The 23,930-nt window shown below is 38.1% G+C and overlaps 1 protein-coding gene across 13 annotated transcripts in view; it reads right to left on the reverse strand.

Moving 5' to 3' along the window:
* The window catches only part of kiaa0825 (KIAA0825 ortholog), a 432,289-nt gene that overhangs the window by 326,502 nt on the left and 81,857 nt on the right, over positions 1-23,930 (reverse strand). For 11 of the 13 annotated variants that reach the window (XM_072583064.1, XM_072583043.1, XM_072583035.1 and 8 more), the window contains exons 5-9: positions 20,234-20,404; positions 13,796-13,887; positions 12,789-13,007; positions 5,171-5,436; positions 2,404-2,554 (exon numbers count right to left, since the gene is read on the reverse strand). In XM_072583064.1, coding sequence (XP_072439165.1) covers positions 2,404-2,554; positions 5,171-5,436; positions 12,789-13,007; positions 13,796-13,887; positions 20,234-20,404 — 899 coding nt within the window. The remainder of the gene's footprint in view (positions 1-2,403; positions 2,555-5,170; positions 5,437-12,788; positions 13,008-13,795; positions 13,888-20,233; positions 20,405-23,930) is intronic. The other 2 variants (XM_072583027.1, XM_072582974.1) reach the window with 2 other exon arrangements.

The raw sequence follows: 23,930 nt of genomic DNA on the forward strand, positions 1-23,930 counted from the left end.
AATTAGTGCCCCTTTATTCTGAGAGTACGCCCTCTTGTCCTAGACGCTCGCCTAAGAGGAATCATCCTTTTAGCATTTACACTGCCAAACCCATTAAGAATCCAATCTATTTCAAAGAGATCACTTCTCATTCTTCTGAATTCCAGTGAGTGAAGTCCCGACCTGTTTAGCCCTTGCTCATAACACAATTCCTCCATACCAGAGATCATCCTAATGAACATTCTTGGAATTGTCTCCAATGAACGAATATCTTTCCCTAAACAAATGGACCAAAACTGCTCTTAGTGCTCTTACTAGTACTTTGTGCAGTTGCAGTAAGACTTTGCTACTGTTGTATTTCAACTCCCTTGAATTAAGAGCCAACAGTTAATTAGCCTTCCTGATTACCTGCTGCATCTTTGTGTTAGCTTTCTGTGTTTCTGGAACAAGTTCCCCAAAGTGGGGAGTGGTTAGCTCAGTTGGTTGGATAGCTGATTTACAATGCAGAGTGATCCAATAGCATGACTTCAATTGTTACACCAGCTGAGATCACCATGCAGGATTCTTCTTCTCAACCTCTCTCCCTCACCTGAGGTAAGGTGACCCTCATATTAACCCACCACCAGTTGTATGTTTCCCTCTCTAATGAGCTAGCAGCCCTACGATCTGATAAGCTTAAGGCGATTTTATCTTTAACTGAATCCCAAGTCACTGTGTTGCAGCTTTCTGCAGTTTTTCCCTATTTAAATAACACTTCTCCTTTATTTTCCTTTCAAAATGAACATTTTCTTGCATTATACTCCATTTTCCAAATTTGTGCTCACTTACTTCGCCTATCAATAGCTGTGAACACTTCGGATCTCTTTCGCAACTTGCCTTTCCACTTATTTATGTGTCTTCCTCAAAGTTGGCTACAGTATATTTGCTTCCATCATCCAAGTCATTAATATATATTGTAAAGAGTTGTGTTTCCAACACTGACGCCTGAGGAAATCCCCTGGTTACAGTTGCCAACCTGAAAAAGAATCTCTTATACCCATTTGCTGTTTCATGCAGATTAGCAAATTCTCTATCCATGACAATATACTAACTGCAAGGCCATGGACTCTTACCTTATGATGTTCAACATATCTACTGGTTCTCTTCCATTCACTTTAGTTGAGACTTCCAAGGAATACTCCAATAAATTAGTCAGACAATTCCCATTTCATGAAGCCATGCTGACTCTGCTTTATTAGTTATGTTTTTCCAAAAATGCTGCTATTACTTCCCTAATAATTGATTCCAATTTGATGCTAGGCGAATTGGTCTAATTGCTTTTTGCCTCCTCCCTTTTCAAACAGGGATATTGTAATGGCAGTCTTCCAGAAAATTACAACAAATGGGCTGCCAGAGGGAGTACTGGAGGCTCGAACAATTGTGACATTTAAAAGGCATCTGGCTGGGTATATGAACAGGAGGGGTTGGAGGGCTATGGGCTGGGTGCTGGATTGGGTTGGGATATCTGGTTGGCATGGACGAGTTGAACTGAAGTGTCTGTTTCCGTGCTGTAATTCTCTATGATTCTAATGCATTCTCTATTTCTGTAACTACTCCTTTTAAGATCCTCTGGTGCAAACCATCAGGGCCAGGGACGTATCTGCCTTTAGCCACATTAGCTTGTCAAATACCACTTCTCTAGTGATGCTGATTCTTCCTTCACATTCTAAAGGGATGTTCGAGGTATCTTTCAGTATAAAGACAGATGCAAAATATTTGTTTAATTCCTCTGCCATTTTCTTGTTCTCTAAAAGCATCTACTCAGATCCATTTTCTAAGTGGCCTATGTTCACTTTGACTTCTCTCCTCCTTTTTAAGCTGACCTGCCATTGAGGAAGTGATGCCCGTTTCAGTGGCCACTGCCAAAGCTATACTCCAGAATGGAAGATTCTACCCCTTATAATTAATCGAAAGGAAGCTCTTCAAAGTAAACAGAACATATGACTGCTTCAATTTCACTATAGGTTTATTCCTTTCAATTTTACTTCTGTTCAATTGTCAATTCACACCTGATCATTCAAATCTGCATCCTTAGTAATGACTTGGCCATCCAAAATTGGGTGAAAACAACACTTTTCCACCTATTTATTTTAAAATCCACCAATCACTATTCTAATCTAAATTATGCCAAAACTGGAGAACAATGTGCACAGAAAAGGTTATAAATCTGTTAAAACACTCTCCCCCCAAAAATCCATTATTATTTAGAGACATTAACGCCAGATTAATCTACCATATGCCACACTGAATTGCAGTGCTGAAGGTGATACCCTCTTTTCAATTAGATTTGATTTTTGTTTTCCCCTTCAATAGATACAGTTAAAATACAATTAGAACAAAACTACTATAATAAGTGAGAAACAAAAAGCTACTGAATTAATTTACCTCATAAAAAGATTTGGAATCATCCCAGTGGTGGCTCTGTGCATCTTGGATAATGCTTGTAGCACAGACTGTTATGCAGTAATTGGTAACTCGAAACTGAATCACTCTGATGAATTCTTGGTACTGCTGAATTGGCAAGAATAACAGCCTACTTTAAGAAAATGATCAAAGAAACAGAGATTTAAGGTTTTAGCATAAGAAGACAGAAGATCTCAGTGCTACAAATGATTCTGATTATTAGATACTCATCACTCATTTCCTCACTATACTCCTACTCGGGCAAAGAATAGTGTTCAAATGACTTATGAACAGATTTTATAATCATATTACTGACAAATTTAAGTTCTCTTCTCACCAAAATAGTGATATCAAAGTAATATATACCATTTGCAATAGTTTGCTTTAATATTTTGGCCATGGTATAAATGATGACACACAAAAACTTCAATCTTATTTCTGACTTTTTTTAGTTATAGATAAAATTTGTACTGATAGTAAATAGGCAGCACTGATTACGCTTTGCTTATGAAGCAGACATCACTGTAAATGGACGTTTTGTGGTGCAGTGGGTAGCATCCCTGCCTCTGCGGCAGAGGCCTTCGGTTTAAGTCCTACCCAGGACGTGATGGTTGAGTAAGGCTCTTTCTTTGTATTCATTCACAGGATGTGGGTGTCAATGGCTAGGCCAGCATTTATTACCCATCTCTAATTACCTAAAGGGCAGTTAAGAATCAACCATATTGCTTTAGATTTAGAGTCATATGTAGCCAGACCAGATAAGAATGGCAGTTTCCTTTCCTAATGGACATTACCGAACCAGATAGGTTTTTCCTGAAAAGAGATTCATAGTCACCATTAAACTCTTAATTCCAGATATTCACTGAATTCAGATTCCACAATCTGCTGTGGCAGGATTTGAACCTGTGTTCCCAGAACACTGCCAGGATCTTTGGATTAACAGCCCACCATTAGCCATTGCCTCCTCATTTGTAACATAAGAAACAGGAGCAAAAGGAAGCCATTATTCAAAAAACAGAGTTCGACAGAAAATAGGGATTTCAGACCAGTGTTGGCTTTGTAAAGGGAAATCATGTTTGACTAAACTCATGGAGTTCTTACAGGAGGTAACAGCCGCTTAGGAATCGGTAGACATTTGGGTTTCCAAAAGCCATTTGATAAAGTACCATATTAAAGGTTATTACAGAAAATAAAAATTCATGGTGTAGGCAATAGGCATGGACAGAAGATGGCTGGCTATCAGGAAGGAGACAGTAAGCGTATATGGATCTTTTCACATTGATAAGATGTAACAAATGATGTGTAATCAGAATTGGTACTGCGATCTCAGCTGTTTACAATTTATATGTGAGTTAGATTAAGGGATAGAAGATATATTTTCCAAATTTACTGATGACACAAAGATAAGGAGGAAAGTAAGTTGTAAAGAGGACACAGAGAAGGGTACAAAAATATATTATTAGGTTAAGTGTGTAACAAACATCTGGTAAATGGAATATAACATGGGAAAATGTCATATTGTCCACTTCGGTAGGAAGAATAAAGAAGAAGTGTATTATCTAGACTTTGAAAAATTGTGTCGCTCTGAGATGAAGACAAATCTGGGTGCCTTCATGCCTGATTTAGATAACCTAATGGAATGTTGTCATTTATCGTGAGGGGAATTACATATACAAGCAGGGAGATTATGCTTCAATTTAGTTACAAAAGGCACGAGTGAGGTTATATCTGAAGTACTGTGCACAATGCTAAAGTTATGTTATTAAAGGAAGAATACAAATATTTTGTGGCAGTTCTGAGAAAGTTTACTAGACTAATACCTAGAAAGGAATTGGGGTGGTGCTGTTGTCTTATGCAAAAACATTGAAAATGCTAGACTTGTACAAGAGGAGTAAGGTGTCTTGACTGAAAAATAAAAGATCCTGAGCAGTCTTGACAGGGTAAACATGGAAAAGATACTTCTCTAAAGGGAAGAAATCAAGAGCTAGGGGGTCACTGTTTAAAAATAAACTGTCACCCACTTAAAACAGAGATTAAGTGATTTTTCTTCCCTGAGGGTCTTTAGAATACTCTTTCTTAAAAAGTGGTGGAATCAGAGTCCTTGAATATTTTAAAGCATAGGCAGATAGATTCTTAAGCATGGTGATGAAAAGTTATCAGAAGTTGACAGGAATGTGGATTTGAGGTTACAATCAGATCAGCCATGATTGTATTGAATGGCAAAGCATGCTCAAGGGCTGAATAGCCTACTCCTGATCCTAATTTGTGTCTTGTACTTTAGAACTAAAGTAATCTCTCACTGTACACCGAATGCTCTCATTATTTAAAAAGCTATCTCAATATGTTTCCAACATCCTGTCCTTCTTAAAAGTTATGTGCCTTTGTATTTTGAGATCCTAGCTTTGACTTTCTTGCATTCACATTTTTGTAATGACATAAATCAGGTCTACAAACAGATTGAATATGAACCTGCAGGTCTTTCTAATACACACCAATGGTGAACAATGACAATGGTCCTGGTCAGCTAAGTAATAGATAGAAAGTTGGAGCCTCTATTATTAACATTCATATCTCCAAACTACAACATGCATGTCCAAAAGACATGAAGCCACACAAACTCAAGACTCCTTGAATGAAAATACTAGCATCAGATATTATCAGATGCTTTTTCGTAACTATGAAACACTAATTTATTTTCACTATTTGCACTTGCATTTGCAATTTAATTGCTGAAGTGCAGAGGACTTACTTTGTGTTCAACTCTTTCAGTAAATTCTCATACTTGGTTAAGTAATTATGGATGAATATTGCAGTGGAGAGGATTATATAGAGATTTTGTACTGGAACCTTGGAAGGGACCTCTTTACTTCTCTCTTCAAGTCGAGATAGCAGATCTGTTGCCACTTTAGAACAGCCATCCAAAAATGCTTCTCTAATTTCCTGTAGAAAACTCTCACTGCTTGCCAGGGCCAATGGAAGCAAGCTGTCAAGTTCTTCCATGATATCAAAACAAAACTAGAGAAGAATAAATGCAGTATTATGTTACTTGATGCCTGACATAACAACATCATTGATATACTCCCGTAACACATTCTTGAATCAAGAAAATTATGCAATCCAAAAATGTATAAGTACTGTGACATAATATACATGGTTATAGATATCATATACATGGACTACAGTAAGGCGTTTGATAAAGTTCCCCATAGTAGGTTGATGGAGAAAGTGAAATTGCATGGGGTCCAGTGTTTACTAGCTGGGCAGCAGGAGACAGACAGTAGTAGTGGAAGGAAGTTTCTCAAAATGGAGAACTGTGACTAGTGGTGTTTCACAGGGATTCGTGCTGGGACTACTGTTGTTTGTGATACACATAAAAGATCTGGAGGAATGTATAGATGGTCTGACTAGCAAGTTTGCAGATGAAACTAAGATTGGTGGAGTAGCAGGTCGTGAAGGGGACTGAGAATGCAGCAGAATAAAGGTAGGTTGAAGAGTTGGGCAGAGAAATGGCAGATGGAGTTCAATCTGGGCAAATGCGAGGTGATGCATTTTGGAAGATCCAAATCAAGAGCAAATTATAATGGAAAAGCCTTGAGAAAAATTGATGAACAGAGAAATCTGGGTGTTCAGGTCCATTATACCCTGAAGGTAGCAACACAGGTTCTTAGAGTGGTCAAGAAGGCATACGGCATGCTTTCCTTCATTGGTAGGTCATGTTACAGTTGTATAGGACTTTGATTCAGTTACATTTGGAATACTGCTGACAGTTCTTGTCACCACATTACCAAAAGATTGTGGATACTTTGAAGAAGTTGCAGAGGAGGTTCACACGATGTTTCCGGGTATAGAGAGCGTTAGCTATGAAGAGAGGTTGAATAGATTAGAATTATTTTCATTGGAAAATTGGAGGTTGAGGGGGATTGTGGTCTACAGAATCATGAGAGGTATAGACAGAGTGGATAGCAAGAAGCTTTTACCAGAGTGGGGAACTTTATTACTGAGTGGTCATGAGCTCAAGGTGAAAGGGGAAAAGTTTAAGGGAGCTATGTGTGGAAAGTTCTTTTTGCAGAGTGTGGTGGGTGCCTGGAATGCATTGCCAATGGAGGTGAGAGAGGTGGGCATGATAGCATCATTTAAGATGTGTCCAGACAGGTACACAAATGAACAAGCAGCAGGGGGATGCAGATCCTTAGAAAATAGGCAACAGGTTGATATAGAGAATCTGGATCGCCGCAGGCTTGGAGGGCTGAAGGGCCTGTTCCTGTGCTGTCATTTTCTTTGTTTGTTCTAACAGATTGACTTACTTTTGTATGTTTTCTTAAAATAGAAAAACTTAATATTCTATTTCCATGCACACACTTTTATAATACAAATAATTTTGAAATTGCTCAATAGTCACTTTGAAGAACACATCAAGTTCAAGTAAATGTCAAGAGCTTTTTTATACAAGTTATTGTGAAAATCATTATTTTAAGTATGTTAGATTACAGAATACCATTTTTGTATTTTAAAGTTTGATTTGTAACTAACATGCATGCAATAAATAATGTCTGATACAATTACAACTGAATTTTTAACTTGCATTAATGTTTTGAATACTGGTTATCAATTTAATATCTGGATCATAAATCAGACAACACCAAGATATGAAATCACACAGATACTGAGGCTCAGAAGCATCATGATAAGGAGCAACAAAGGAAAGGTGTGTACTACTATCAGTAACTGTAGACACAGTTCACATCTTTGCATGTTTGGATCAATCAGGTCAGAAATCATCATGGCAGAACTCAAACAGTAGAGAGAAAACCCTTTGCAGGCAGCTAGTAGATAAGCTTTAAAATGGATTGCAGAAATGTGTGGTGGAGGGAAATTCAACTGAAATATTCAAAATAGAATTAGACTGCTGATGAAAAGGAAGAACGTATAGGGCACTTGCAGTGAGAGGGGTAGGATGCAGACATCAAGGTCCAATTTGGTACCAATGGCATAGGTAGAGCTAAGAAAAAGGTTCTTTTGAGAGAGTATGAGAAATTAGGTGCTTATAATACAGAACCTCAAAGGAGCATGATCTGAGGCATAAGGTAATAGAATTAGAACAGTGAAAGTTTCAGCAGTTAAAAACTGGTGTTGGAGAAGTGGGTTCTGATCGTGAGGCACGAGTACAGCATTGGGAAAATTGGGATTTACACTATTGGGGTGGACTACATCTGTACCATGCTGGGACTGGTGTTCTCATGAGCCACATATTTGAGAAGTAGAGAACCAAAGTAAACAAGTGAGGCAAGGGATCAAGCTTGGTCAAATGTAACAAATCAAGGAATGGAGTTAAGGCAGGATAGCAAAATACAAACATAGAAAGGTAAGATCAGAAAATAGCTGGAAGGGACAGGCAGTAAAGCTTAAGAATACATCAGCAGTAAAGACTAGATGCTGCAAAGATCTAGAATAAACAAGATTAAAGGCTCTACATCTGAATTTGCATAGCATGAAAAACAAAGTTAATGAAGTGATTGCACACATTAAACTGAATAAATATGATAGCTAGTGCACAGTCAAGGACTGGGTTCTGAATTTTAATTAATATATGACATTCAAAATGAATAGGACACTAGATAAAATCAAAGAGGTAGCACTCCTAATGAAAGATCGTATTAGTGCAATAGTTAGCAATAAATGGGAATTTATGTTGCAGACGTTTCGTCCCCTGTCTAGATGACATCCTCAGTGCTTGGGAGCCTCTTGTGAGGCGCTTCTGTGATGTTTCCTCTGGCATTTATAGTGATTTGTATCTGCCGCTTCCAGTTGTCAGTTCCAGCTGTCCGCTGCAGTGGCCGGTATATTGGGTCCAGGTCGATGTGCTTATTGATTGAATCTGTGGATGAGTGTCATGCCTCTAGGAATTCCCTGGCTGTTCTCTGTTTGGCTTGTCCTATAATAGTAGTGTTGTCCCAGTCGAATTCTTGTTGCTTGTCACATTGGACAGGGAATTCCTAGAGGCATGGCACTCATCCACAGATTCAATCAATAAGCACATCGACCTGGACCCAATATACCGACCAATGCAACGGACAGCTGGAACTGACAACCGGAAGCAGCAGAGACAGGCCACTATAAATGCCTGAGGAAAGATCACAGAAGCGCTTCACAGGAGGCTCCCAAGCACTGAGGATGTCACCTAGACAGGGGACGAAACGTCTGCAACACAAATTCCCAGCTCGGCGAACAGAACCACAACAACGAGCACCCGAGCTACAAATCTTCTCACAAACTTTGAAGTTAGCAATAACCTTGGTTCAGGAGATCAGATTGTAGAATCTGTTTGGGTAGTGATGAGGGATGTTAGGGGAAAGAGGTCACTTGTGGGAGTAACCTCGAGGGCCCGAAACACTAAACACAATGTACAATAAGTCATGCAAAAAGAAATATTGAAATATCACAAGAAAGTTTGGCAATAATAATTGGTGATCACAATCTATATATAAACTAGAAATATCAGATTTATAATGTTAAAAATCACACAACACCAGGTTATAGTCCAACAGGTTTAATTGGAAGCACACTAGCCTTCATCAGGTGATAGTCGCTCCGAAAGCTAGTGTGCTTCCAATTAAACCTGTTGAACTATAACCTGGTATTGTGTGATTTTTAACTTTGTACACCGCAGTCCAACACTGGCATCTCCAAATCAGATTTAATAATAGCAGGCTTTGATGTAGAGTTCACAGAATGTTTTTAAGAAAACACATTCTGGAACCAACCAGAGAGTATGCTATACTAGACTTGGTATTGTTTAATCTGGCAGGATTAAATAATGATTAATAATAAAGAAACCCCTAAGTAGCAGTAATCACAATATGATTGAATTGTACACCAGTTTGAAAAGAAGAAGAGTGGGTCTAAAACTAGTATTTTAACCTGAAAAAAAGAAAAATTATGTGCACATGTAAGCTGAGCTAGCTGACATGGCCAACACCTCAATAGTAGTTGTTTCAGAATTACTCACCATGCCATGTGCTGTTGAAATCAGGAATAAGATAATAGACTGAATAAATGCACAGAAGTGTAGTGTCGATGGGAAGGATTTATATTCTTGAGGCTGCAAATATGGGACCTTGTTGACCTGTATGGGTTCACACCAATTGAATAAACTAGTACAGTGGGAGAGGTCTGAACTGGAATTATAGGCAGACGTAAACTGAATGGGGAGACATGAGTGAAGGAAAAAGAATGGAAATAAGTGACAGAAAAATTGAGAACAAAAACGGAAGGCAGAGGAAATGAAGGCTGGCAGCAAATATTGATGGAGTTTAAAGAAAATGTAAAAAAAATCAAAAAGACAATGTTATCTCAGTTATATATTTATTTTGATATCAATTATTTTGTATTTTTGATGTTGAACTAGTGCTGCTTAAAATTTTCTCTGTCTTAAAAAAGGATTTAATAACTAACTTGTAAGTATTTCTGTAGTTATGATGATCTCTTTTAAAGCATAATATTGGAGAGGGGGGCTTCCTGGTAAATAATGGTGTTTTGTTTGCATTAGGAGAATTTAAGAGAAAAAAAAACAAAGTGTATTGTCTAGATTTTCAGATAGATGGAACATTCTGAGCACAGGAGAAACTCAAGTATTTTGAAAAAAACACTTTTTAGTTTAGGTCTGGGCAGCTCTGCAGCATTCTTGGCTGAAGCTGGATGTGTAAAACAATTGCTACTGAGAAAGGGAGGTAGTTTAGGACTAGAAATAAAGAGGTTAACGTAGTGCAAGGAGTTTAGTTTAGAAGTTCCATACCAGAAGTGTTTGGTCAAAGCCCTGACAGGTTATGTGAAGCTGAGAAAATTTGAGCTCAGATACATGAGAAATCAAGAAAAAAGCTATCAGATTCTAAAGTTCAGGAATTAAAACTGCAGCTAAGTCAAACTCTACATGGGAGAGGTAAGGGAATTCTCTCTGGTGTTTGAGTAATGTAATGGGATACTGTTGGGATTAATGGAATTGTATTTTAACTATGTTTTGAAATCCTTAAACATGTATTGTATATAAATAATTTGGTTTGTCCAATTTTTATGTTAACTTATTTTTCATAATAAACTTCTCTTTTATTGTTAAAAACCAAACTTGCTGCATTGCATCTTTGTATTTCAATGAAAGACTGCCTCGACAACACCAAAACAAAATCTATCAAGCTATATTTCAGTCTGGATCTGACATGTCCTGAAACAATATTAACTGGTCTCATAATAATAGGTTTTAAGGTAATATATCTGAATGCACGGAGCATCGCAATAAGATAGGTGAACTAATTGCACAAATGGTTACACACAGGTACAACGTAACTGCTAACAGGAGACATACTTGTAGGACAAACAAGGCTAGAAACTAAACAACCAAGGGCATTTAATCTTTCGGAAGACCAGACAGGATTGAAAAATTTAGACCAATGCGATAGCAAGAAAGGACATTGTCGGAGGAAATCTAAATGTGGAATTAATCTAGATGGAATTAAGAAACAACAAAGGTGAAAAACCTTAATGGGAGTTGGCTATAGGCCTCTAATTAATAATGGTAGGTAGGGGATGTCAATCAACAGAAAATTAGAAAAGCACACAATGGTGCTGCAACAATCACGGATGATTTTAATCTACATATAGACTGGGCACACCTGTGGGTGCTGAATTCCTGCAAACTGTACAAAATGGCTTTTTAAATCAATTAAGTTTAGGAATGAAGTCTGAGTGGGGGTGGGGGTAGGGGAGGGTGGTGGGAGCAGGCTGCCATAGGTCTAGATTTGTGTAATGATAAGGAGTTAATTAATAATTTTGTTGTAATAGGTCCTTTCAAAAAAAGTGACCATACATGATCAAATTCTTCATTCAGAAAGACAATGAAATAGTCCAATCCAAAATTAGCGTACTAAATCTACAAAAAAGTAAGTATAAAGGTATGAGGGAGTGAGGTAGCTGCAATAGACTAGGTAGCATCGTTGAAAGTTAAAACACGAGATAGGTCATGGTTAATATTTAAGGAACAAATCAATTCATTGCAGCAACTATACATTCTTTTCAGGCAAAAAAACACAAGAGGAAAAGTGGCTCAACTATGGTTACCAAAACAACTAGATAGTACGAGATCCAAAGAGGATTCATATAAAGTTGCTCAAAAAAGTAGCAAGCCTGAGGACTGCAAGTGGTTTCGAATTCAACAAAGGAGGATGAAGAGGTTGATTAAGAAAAGAAAAATAGAGAATCAGAGTAAACTTGCAAGGGCCACTAAAGTGGACTGCAAGAACTTCTATAAGTATGTAAAAGAGATGAGTGATGACAAATGCAGGTCACTAACAATCTGAAAGAAGAGAATTCATAATGGAGAACAAATTAGTATTAGTATAAAAATGTGCTGGAGTAATTAATGGGACTGAACACTGATTAATCCCCAGAAACAGAAGCTTGAACACGTGTGCTAACAGGTTTAAGAACAGTTTCCTCTTTGCTGTCATTAGACTGCTAAATGGACTCTCTAATTTCAAATCAAATATCGTTCAAATGCACCTCCTGTGCAAGCGTAACCTTGCATGCCTCACTTTTTCTAAAAATTCTATGATCGATATGTCCTGAATGTTTGTATCTGCATGTATTGCTTGTAAAATAAAACTTTTCACTGTACTCAGGTACATGTGACAACAATAAATCAAATTAAATCAAATACCGCCCCTTGATGAGGATATTAGAGAAAGGAAGGGAAGCAGTTATTGCCTCTGTGACAAGTTCTGCGTGACTGTGTTAAAAACTTATATTTCTCCAAACCCCATAAACTGGATCATGTGACCTCTTTCTGAAACTGTTGTAGATTCAGTGTCTCAATTCAAGCATCTTCTGGATTAGTGGTGCTGGAAGAGCACAGCAGTTCAGGCAGCATCCAAGGAGCAGCATTCCTTCATCAGGAATAGGTCTTTTGCCCGAAACGTCGATTTCTCTGCTCCTTGGATGCTACCTGAACTGCTGTGCTCTTCCAGCACCACTAATCCAGAATCTGGTTTCCAGCATCTGCAGCCATTGTTTTTGTCTCATCTCAATTCAAGCAGTTTGCTTTCTACAAATACAACTTATATTTCTACAAATACAACAAAAGCCAAAGTGTCTATTACTTTTCAAACTGATCCTTTCAAAAAGATATATATATATATCTAACCAATTATAAAATTAGTATTGTGGATGACACATCTTTGTAACAGAATTGGTAGATTCTTTTAAAAATAATAGTTATTCAAGAACTCAAAATAGCTGCTTTGTAAATCTTTTTGTGACATGCCTCTACTACACTTGACAACTTTTCCTGGTATGTCTACATGATGTTGTGTTAGTGTTACCTTTGCAACTTTTTTGGGTTGCTCTTCCTCCATGCACTGATCCCACGTAGCTTGCATTGGGCAAGTGCTTGTTGATAAGCCTTTACTTGATATATATTGCTTTTTTTCTTGTTGAAGGCATCTTGAACATGTATCTTCAATGGCCACTTTCATACAAAGGGCTGCAGAATATCCAAGGGTCTTGAAAGCATTTCGCCAACCACATTGAAGGGAAATAGACTACAATATGTACAGGCAATAAAGTCACAGTTAAAACATAAAGTCTCATTTTAAAAGAGCCAAAATCTAGAAGAAACTAAAATTACAAGAAAATGCAAATAAATGATTTTAATAAGTCTGAAACCAATGCTGGTGAATTCTGTAAATGTGTCATCAAGCAATTATGTCATCTTATTAAAAAATATATTTTTAGGGATCATCTGTTTAAGCCATTGTCTACCAAAAATGACAGTGGCTTTCTGGCTGAAAATTTCAAGATCTTAGGAATAAATAAAGTATTATATTTCTGGATGTAAGTTTACTCGCTGAGCTGGAAGGTTTGTTATCAGACATTTTGTCACCACACTAGATAACATCTTTAGGGGGTGGTAAATGGGATGCAAGTCAATGTGTTTGTTGATAGAATTCCAGTTGGCTGGTCGGTCAGTTCCAACCGGAACACTCTCAACAAATACACTGGCTTTGATCCTATTTAACACCACTGAGAAAAGGAACAGGAAATGATATCACCACAGGAAATGATGTCACCACAGGAAATGATTTCACCAACCCTAGGAAACTCAGACATAGAAATAGAAAGCGGGCTACACCACCAGTGCTTCATTTAGAGGCTCACTGAAAATGTTACCTAGTTTAGTGATGAAACGTCTGAAAATGAACCTTCCAGCTCAGTTAGCAAACCTACATCCAGAAATTCAACCTGAGCTACAAGTTTTCTCAAAACTCGCTAAAGTATTATAGTGATTATTTTGCTAAATTTATAAAAATTAATACAAGACTTGCATTACCTCAGTCAAAAGTAGTAATTGATCGGCTTGGATGTTAGCTTTATTCATCTCTGATGGCCCATCAATGTTTGCTAGGGTCTTCTTTAGCACTCCTAAGAGATCAAATACCACTGCACTGGTAAATATGGCCATACTACAATCATACAAATGACACTTGTATACACAAATATTGCTTGGTTCAGTCAGGTAAGAAAAGTATTTTGCATCTGATTTTAAAAATCACTTAACAATTTTAAAAATCTTCTATTCTAAATAGTTGTGTAGAGTTTGTGCCTTGGACAACAGCAGCCAATCCAGGGCAAACACTACAGACAAAATTGACATAGGTTTCGAATTGACACTTTCATTCAAGTTTAATATCAAATCTATTTGCATATTAGTGGAAAATCCATCATGAACCATCATAATCAGCGAAGTTAGAACGTAGTTTTCTTTTCATTAAAATATTCATTTACATGTTTAAGTGGTTATTTTTTATAATATTTTATCACAGTTGAAAATGAGCAAAGCAGAAAAAATAAATATTCAAACTCAGAGTGTCTAATCCACAATCAAAGTATAATCTGATTTCAATCAGTTGAAAGGAACATATTAAACTGTGCAGAATCATTTTCTCGTTTCACTGATATACAATAGTGAGTTGCTGAGTATTCAGTATTTCTCAATAGTACAGGGTTTTGATAAGACTTCATCTGGGATTGTGAATGCGCTTTTAAGGAAGGATATAGGGCATTAGAAATAGTCAAGTGAATGTTCACTAGATCGTATCCTGATGACAGTCTGTCCTCTGATGAGAGGTACAACAAATTGGTCCGCAGTCTCTGATGTTTAGAAAAATGATAGACCATCTCATTGAAGCATCCTAATTTCTGAAGGGACTTGATAGCATAAATAGTACTGTACCCCCAGCTAGGGAAGCTAGAACAAGTAGGCCTAGTTTCAACATAAAGGGCTGGTCACTTAGGACTTGCAAGATTTTTTTCACTCTGAGAATGGGGCTAGCTTCAAGCATTTCTTTTTGAAAAACTTGCACAGAAACTGATTTGCTATGTATATAATTTGAGCCAGAAATTCTCTAATCTTTTATAAATGAATAGACAAATTTGGGGTGAATTATATTGCAAAAACATGCAGCCTCAGAGAAACACTATTTCAGTATGTTTTTTAAGCATGCTACACAAGTGTAGTGCATTACTTTTATTAATAATGAAGCTGTATGCAAAAGCTACAGATGTTTGTTGATCAGTAATGCGGACAACAGTGATGTATTTGACAGCAAAGACGAAAATTCCATTCCCATTAATAAGTAATAGCGTATAAGTTTACTGCATATCATATCAAATAATATGAAACAATACATGAGATTTCATAGATTCCAACAGATAGGAAATAAGAGTTAATCTCTTTTGATGTTGTACATAGTGGGAGAGGGAAAGTCATTTCAACTTTTGGTGATGATGTTAAACATTATAGATTGACTACTTGTTTGCATCCTGCTCAATTTTCTTTGCCTTTGAAGTTCAGACAAAATCCAGGTCTCATTCTTTCAAGACTGCTAAGGTTTGTCAAGATGATTTTCAGAAAACTGTGAGAGTGCCTTTGCAACAATTACATTAAATTGTAAGCATTATTTTGTTTTAGTCATTATTGTATTCATGTAAAAAATACATTTTGCTGAACTGATGAAGTGTTTTTAAGAAGGATAAAAAAACAGTGATGCGTAGTATGTAATTTGAAGTAAGGCATTATATTCACTTGTACTCCTATAATATTGTTATTGTTAATACATTACACTGTTAGTATATTCTGCAGCTATTATAACAATAGATCTTTTAACAAATGTTGCAGCTGATCATGGCTTCATCTAACTGATATTTAAAGCAAATGTTAACAATTTTAAATGCGATTTTTAATTCACAAAATTGACATAAGAAATTTCAATGTGCTTTTTGATCGTGTTACACACATTCACTATTTTTAATATGCTGATGGTAAAAATATGCAAAAGCCATTTTTAAATCTGTTATCTAAATCAAATTTGAATACTTAGAACTTTGTCGGTCTTCTTAGGCAGTCCTTGGGACTAAGGATGACCCTTCCAAAGTTGTTGACCCGGATGTGACTAAATATTCAAAGCAGGATCAATACAAATTTAGCAGAGTCTGCATCTAAGATCCTCTGAAATGCTATTCTCCTTTCAAATGAGGGAAATAAGGTCATGAGTTTTTGCCAAGAGTGATTCTCTGTCATACTTCAGTATTTCAGTACGGTTTCCAGCTGCACCAGTTGTTTTGTTGCTTTTCAACGTCATTTTAGGCTGGGGTTTTGCAAAGATGGAGATGACTGTCGAGCTGTGGGATGAAACCAAGGGCACTCATATTGAAGATGGAATCCCAATTGAGGAGATCCTCAAAGTGTTCATTCCCACAAGCAACGACTGCATCTCCGTCCTCAATAAGCTACCCAGTTCTTAGCTATCAGTGGGAAATATCCTTGGATGCTTGGGTTACAGACGGTGGCAACTATGCTAGAAATCCAAGCCTTTTATGGCTGTTGGCAAGTTGATAGATTTTGTGCATTCTTTCCACCTACAGCAAATCTTTAGTTCACAGTTGTATTCTTGGACCTTGGTCTTTATTAGTCTGAAGATCTGATTTCTTTCCCTTGGGTTTTGTTGGTGCTTCCAGTTCAGGAATTTCTTGTGCTTATGCTTTAGTAACTCCTGGATCTCCTTGTCACTGTCATCAAACTAGTCAAGAAACCGAGAATCTCATCACAGTTGCTGTTTATGATGAATTCAAGAGCAGACTACGCATTGAGGTGCAGGCTGAGTTTGTCTTTTTTCCTGGATTTGTATCCTTAAATCCACTGGAATTGCATTTCCTTAAAACTATGAGAAATATGAGCAGAAATAAGCCATTTGGCCCATCGTGTCCACTTCCACCGTTCGATAAGATCATGGCAAATATGATAATCGTTAACTCCACTTTCCTGTGTTATCCCCATAATCCTTCATTCCCTGGGTGACGAGAAACCTTACCTCAGACTTGAGTATGATTTACTACCCAAACTTGATAGCCTACATGTGGTAAAGAATTCCACAGATTCACCACCATTGAGAGGAAAAGACATCCTTCTCCTCTGTCTCAAATGGGTGACTCCATAGTCTGAGAATAGACAACAAGACGGGGAACCTATCAACAAAGACTGCATACTCAAGCTACTCGACCTGTGCCTCACAACACACTTCACATTCAACAACCAAACATATGAACAAATCAACGGCACACCCATGGGCTCACCATCTCTGGACTCATAGCAGAAGCTGTAATGCAAAGATTAGAACAAACAGTCTTACCGCAAATTCAAACCAAACTCTGGGTCAGATATGTAGATGACACCTTTGTAATCATTAAAAACACAGAAATAGAAAACACACACTGGATCATCAACGCCACACTCACAGGAATCAGATTCACTAGAGAGGAAGAAAAGGACAACCAACTCGCATTCCTAGACATGATGGTACAGAGAACACCGAACGGAGAATTCACCACAAAGGTATACGGGAAAACTACACACACAGACCAAGTCCTGAACTAGGAAAGCAACCACCCAACACACACAAAAGTTGCATCAAGACACTGTTCAAAAGGGCCACAACACACTGCAGCACTCCAGAACTGCAAAAAGAGGAAGAAGAACACCTCTACAATGTATTCGCCAAAAACGGATACCCCCGCAATTTCATCAACAGATGCCTAAGGGAAAGACAACGGAATGAGGACATGCCACAACCTAAAGGACTAGCCACATTACCATACACCAAGAACATTTCTGAACTGACAGCCAGACTACTGCGACCACTAGGACTCATAACAGCACACAAACCAACAGCCACTCTCAGTCAACAACTCACCAGAACAAAGGACCCGATACCCAGCATGAGCAAAACCAATGTAGTGTACAAAATCCCATGCAAGGACTGCACAAAACACTACATAGGACAAACAGGAAGACAGCTAATGATCCGTATCCATGAACACCAACTAGCCACGAAACGACACGACCAGCTATCCTCAGTAGCCACACACGCAGATGACAAGCAACATGAGTTTGACTGGGACAACACTACTATTATAGGACAAGCCAAACTGAGAACAGCCAGGGAATTCCTAGAGGCATGGCACTCATCCACAGATTCTATCAACAAGCACATCAACCTGGACCCAATATACCGACCACTGCAGCGGACAACTGGAACTGACAACCGGGAAGTGGCAGAGACAAAACACTATAAATGCTGGAGAAAACATCACAGAAGCGCTTCACAGGAGGCTCCCAAGCACTGAGGATGTCCCCTAGACAGGGGATGAAACGTCTGCAACACAAATTCCCAGCTCGGCGAACAGAACCACAACAATGAGCACCGAGCTACAAATCTTGTCACAAACTTTGAGTCTGAGATTATGTCTTCTTGTCCTCGACTCTGTTTGGAATGGGAACAACCTCTCCGCATCTACTCTGTCAAGCCCCCTAAGGATGTTGACTGTTTCAATAATATCACCTCTCATCTGTCTAACCTCCAGTGAGTACAAGCTCAACCTACTCACTCTTTCTGATTAAGAAAATCCTTCCATACAGACAATCAATCTAGTGAACCTCCTTTGAACTATCTCCAATGCCAGTACATCTTTCCTTAGATAAGGGGACCAAAACTGATCAGTATATATGGTCTGATAGTGGCTTGTTTAGTCTCTGCAAGACTTTTCTTATTTAAAAAAATCTCTTCCCTTTGAAATAAAGACCAACATTCAATTTGTCTTCTCTATAACCCACTGAACCTGGATGCTAACCTTTTGTGATTCATGCGTTTTCTACAGTTTTCCCCTACTTAAATAGCATTCAGCTCTTCTACTCTTTCTGCAAAAGTATATAAGCTTACCTTCCTATATGAGTGTGTCTGCCACTGTTGTCATTTTTGGGCCAGGCTGACGGAGATAGTCCATTGGATTAGGTGATGATCAGTCCAGCAGTCAGCTTCTGTTGAGGCACCAGTGATGCAGATATTCCCATGGTCTCTTGCTTATAAAATGATGTAATTAAGAAGGTAGCAATGGTTTAGAATGAGGGTGCTACCATGAGGTCTTGGAATTGTCTCTTTCATGCAATAGGATGCTTGTTATGATCAGGCCTACTCCAGGTATTGTCAGGAGAAGGACTCCATTGGCATTTACTTTCTCTTTGCCTACCTTGCCAATCATGCCTTTCCAGAGCTTTGTGTCCCTCCTCAACTCTGGTGTTAAGATCATCAAGAAGAATCAGCTTGTCTCCCTTTGGCAGAGGGGACACTGACAATCAAAGAATTTCTCTCTGAGTCTCATCTGTTAATTCTACAGTTGGGATCATGCACTGACAACAGTGGTGAACTTGATCTTGTTTTGGGTGAGCCTTGAGGTCATGAGGCTTTCATTTGTCCCACAAGGCTAGTCAGTTAGTTTGTTTTATTTTCAGCTCACCATGGTGAAATCAGTGTTCTTTTTCTCGTGTAACTTTCGAGAAAAAGGTGCACTTGTCAACTTTTGTCTTTGAGCTGAGTCTGTCGTGACCACCTTGTCTCACTCAGGATAATAGTATTGATGTCATTGTGCTAGAGATTCTGGCCTACGAAAGCAGTGCAATGTTCAGGTTTGTCACTGTCGGGATTATCAGTGAGAACCCTGATCTTCCAGGTCTCAACCTTCATTTTGAGGAAATGAAAGGTGCCTCAGCATAGTTCTTTTAAGGTGGAGTGGCTTTTGTACACAGATTATGACAGCCCTCATCAACAGATGTCTTTGTCCAATGGCAAGAGTTGGTGAAACAATTTGAGACCAGGCAACACTGCACAGACAGGAACAAAAGTGTACACCACACAGGTACAAATGTGCACATGTGCTGTTTTCTAGGAAACCCCATTCCTGTTTTCTTGTGTGTTAGTTGTTGAGAGAATAATGTGTCCCACACCAATTAGACCCCGTATGATTTGTACAGCTCAATGCTGCCACAGCAGATCGTGTAAATCTGATTACTTTCGCTCTCAACAACATGCAAGAAGTCAATTGAAAATATCTTCGAACAGACCTATCACATCACTGTGATTTTAAAGTTACTAACTGCAAACGGTTATCAGTATATTTAAACCTGTTTATTATATTGCTAGAGTTTCATGGCACAACATTTCCTAATGCTACTTTCATTTATCTTCCAAAGATAGAACAAGATTAGTTCGTCCACCCATGCTTCAAGATACAATCGTTCACAAGTCAGGTAAATTAAGGAGGGAGGAGCAAAAAAAAAGCCATACTTGCAAAAATATAAATAAGAATGTTATAATCCTGTAATGAAAAATAAGGAAATCATATCATTCTAAATTTATTAGATATTGATAAGCTTTACCTCGAACATTTCTACCATGCTGTGTGGAAGGGTTTCCCAAAAAGACCTCAGAAGCTAGTTCCTTCATTCGCTTTTCCATATGAAGGAGAATTTTCATCAAATGGGAAAGACATCTGAGCTGATGTGCATTAAGACACAAGTTCCTTCCCCTCTTAGTCTCTTCCTGTGGAACTGGTCAAAGAAAGTAAATGAAGAAAATGTAAATTGGTAAATTACACTTAAAAATAATAAATACAGTCATAACGTTTCTGTTAGTAATGCAATTGTGTGGCATTTGACACACCTTCAACCACATTTTAACAAAGGGATTAGCAAGGGCTTCAAGAGTAATTTTTTTCCATCCCACTCACCCCAATGATAACGCATACCAACCAATACCCTTCAGTTATCCCCAGTGGCTATATAGAGGAGGTGATGGACTAGTGATATTATCACTGGAATGTTAATCTATAGACCCAGGTAATATTCTGGGAACCTTGGTTTGAATCCCACCATGGCAGATGGTGGAATTTTTATCCAAAAAGTCTAGATTTAGAAGTCTAATGATGACCATAAAACCATTGTCGATTGTCGGAATAAACCATCTGGTTCACTAATATCCTTTAGGATAGGAAGCTTCCAACCTTACCTGGTCTGGCCTACACGTGACTCCAGACCCACAGTTCTGTGGCTGACTCTTAACTGCCTTCTGGGAATTCAGGATGGGCAATTAATGTTGATTTAGCCAACAATGCCCTCATCCCGTGAATGAATTAAAAATGCCAACCCATGTCCCTCCATCACCTGTACCAGCTGTTCTGGCCTCTATGACAAATTCATGACCCTCTACCCATCTTCAATGGCCCCTCATATCCTCCATTTGAACAATTTCCCCAACAGATCTTCAGCATGACCTCCATACAATACAACCAATGACTCATTAATAATACTTCCATGCCTATTCACACAGTACAGAAACAAACACAGAGAATGCTGCAAAAACGTAGCAGTGTCTATTGAGAAAGATGCAGAGTTGACGTTTCGAGGTCAATATGATGTAGTCAGAACATTATACACACTCTATACAGAACTAAGGAACGCTAAGATAACAATGCAAATGCTCAAAAGTCAAACATAGCATACACCTGTTTCACCAAATTAATTCAAGTCTAGATTCAAGGTTCTGACCAAAGCCTCAGTGCACATACTTAGTTATGATTGAAAATGAACTGGATTCATGTCATTTTCTGTGGACAGGGTAGTTAGGCAATTTTCCATTTTTCTAGGTCGATGCCAGTGTTTCAGCTGGACATTTTTCATGACTGAAAGATGTGGCATTTAGCCCATTTCTGGGTTTTTGTGATGTGTAGTGAGTAATGATATGATTAGGATAGCTGTTGTCTTGCAGGATAGCTTTAATCTGCTCTACTCTGTGTCAAGCTGCTAGGTGAGTAAATGGCTAAGACCTTACTTGAGGTGGTTCAAAACTTTCGATTATTTGCAAATCTTCACCCTCTCATTCATTCCACTTGCTCCAATGACAATGCATACCAACGAAAACCCTCAGTTACCTCCAATGGCTCATCATTCATACTCTCCATGCCAACCCAGGTCTTCTACCCACCCGTACTGGGACGTCAAAAATGAATGCAGAGAAGAATGAGGTATTTCATTTTGATAGAAAGAACTTTGAGAAATAGACTAAAATAAAGGGCACTACAGTAAAAGGGTATGCAGGAACAGAGAGATCCAGATGTATACATCCATAGTTAATAAAAGTGGAAGGAGAGATAGAGAGATCAGTTAAAAAACATATAATAGCCTCGGCTTTAATATTAAGGGCACAGAGTATGTGATGAATTGTATAAGACACAAAGTAGACTTGTTATATCACAAAGGGATAGAGAAAGTTGTTATAATGTAAACTGAAATTACATAGGACAAATCAGATCCTTGGATAAAACTTGGCTTGATAAACCCTAACTTTGTTTTGTTTTAAAATCTTGGCAATCGGTTACCAAACACATTCTGTAAACACACAGACAAAAGTCTACATGTGTATTTTCGAAACAAAGAATAAAACATGTATTAAAGAAGAAAAATAAATTATATTACACTAGTCAAAAATGTGATAACATTTCAATTATAAACTTTAATTACAAAGACCAGAAAAACATTCAGATTTGTACTATTCCTTGCATTCGAGCATTTGTCAGGGGTGGGGAGGAGGCGGCAGCATGATAGAGCACACAGACAAGGTCTTTTCCCTGGGGTGGGGGAGGCCAGTACTAGAGGTCATAGGTTTAGGGTGAGAGGGGGAAGATATAAAAGGGACCTCAGGGGCAACTTTTTCACACAGAGGCTAGTGCACGTATGGAATGAGCTGCCAGAGGAAGTAGTGGAGGCTAGTATGATTGCAACATTTAAAAGACATCTGGATGGGTATGTGAATAGGAAGGGTTTAAAAGGAAATGGGCCAAGTGCAGGCAAATGAGACTAGAATAGGTTGGGATATCTGGTTGGCATGGACGAGTTAGACCGAAGGGTCTGTTTCCATGCTGTACATCTCTATGAATCGACAACTCATCTGAAAATACATCACTCCCCTATTGTCATGCATTTGTTCTGAGTCTACACAAAAAGAGCATTGGAGAAATCAGCTTTGCAGGTCAAAGGAGAAGAATTTGTCTAATTTGAATGCAATTATGTTGATGGAATGACTAAATACAAAACATATTATAAATTTTATGGATAGTGATAAGGATCAAAATGAATTCACAAATATGTTAACTCCAGCAGATTACTAATGTTAAATGCACAGATAAAGAAGGACATGGTTTTTAAAGTAAAGGCTGCAGTGTTATTTATCTTATAACATCATGTTTCACTGCTTAAATGATATTATATTCAATAAAACTTGCTCCTCTAAGGACAGTTTCCAACTGCTGGTAATTAACAAATTCTGAACTGAATAATAAGATAATTATATCATCAAACTTTTCATTGAGTTGTTACATTTCACTGTTGAGTTCTATGGGCTTGATTTTATACTTGACATGTTTCAAATGAGCAAAAAACATAACCAAATGCAAACATACTTGCAGTTAAATTTGATGCCTTCACTGTTTTAAATCCCATATATAACCTGCATGCCACTGACTAGCCCACTGCCTGAAAGTGGCAGAAAGTAGCACTGCCTGTTTGGTGGGAGTGGAATTTGGTGCAGCAGGAAGGAACATGCAGGCCAATAGCAATTGGAATTGCATTTTCAAGTCAGAAGGACAAGGTTTCTCCTGTTTTTTTTTCTAAAATGGAATATTTGCACTTAGAAGGCCTCTTCACCTACTGACAACTGTCAATTGCCTTCATCTAAAAAGAAAGACATGATGGCTTTCCTGCTTATGCTGGATTAAAATGTGCCCAGCCTACTGGACGTAAATTTGCATAAATTTATGTGGACAATGTCCATTTCCAGCAGTCACATAAGCCACTCAACCAGAATAAGCAATTATTATTGTGACCAATGTGATTCGGAAAATAAGTCTGAATCCTCTATTTTAATTCCTGAAGAAGGGCTCATGCCCGAAACATCGATTCTCCTGCTCCTTGGATGCTGCCTGACCTGCTGTGCTTTTCCAGCAACACATTTTCAGCTCTGATCTCCAGCATCTGCAGTCCTCACTTTCTCCTCTATTTTAATGTCAATTTCCCCCTTACA

The sequence above is a fragment of the Chiloscyllium punctatum genome, chromosome 2 (genome assembly GCF_047496795.1).
Source record: "Chiloscyllium punctatum isolate Juve2018m chromosome 2, sChiPun1.3, whole genome shotgun sequence".
Classification (NCBI taxonomy): domain Eukaryota; kingdom Metazoa; phylum Chordata; class Chondrichthyes; order Orectolobiformes; family Hemiscylliidae; genus Chiloscyllium; species Chiloscyllium punctatum.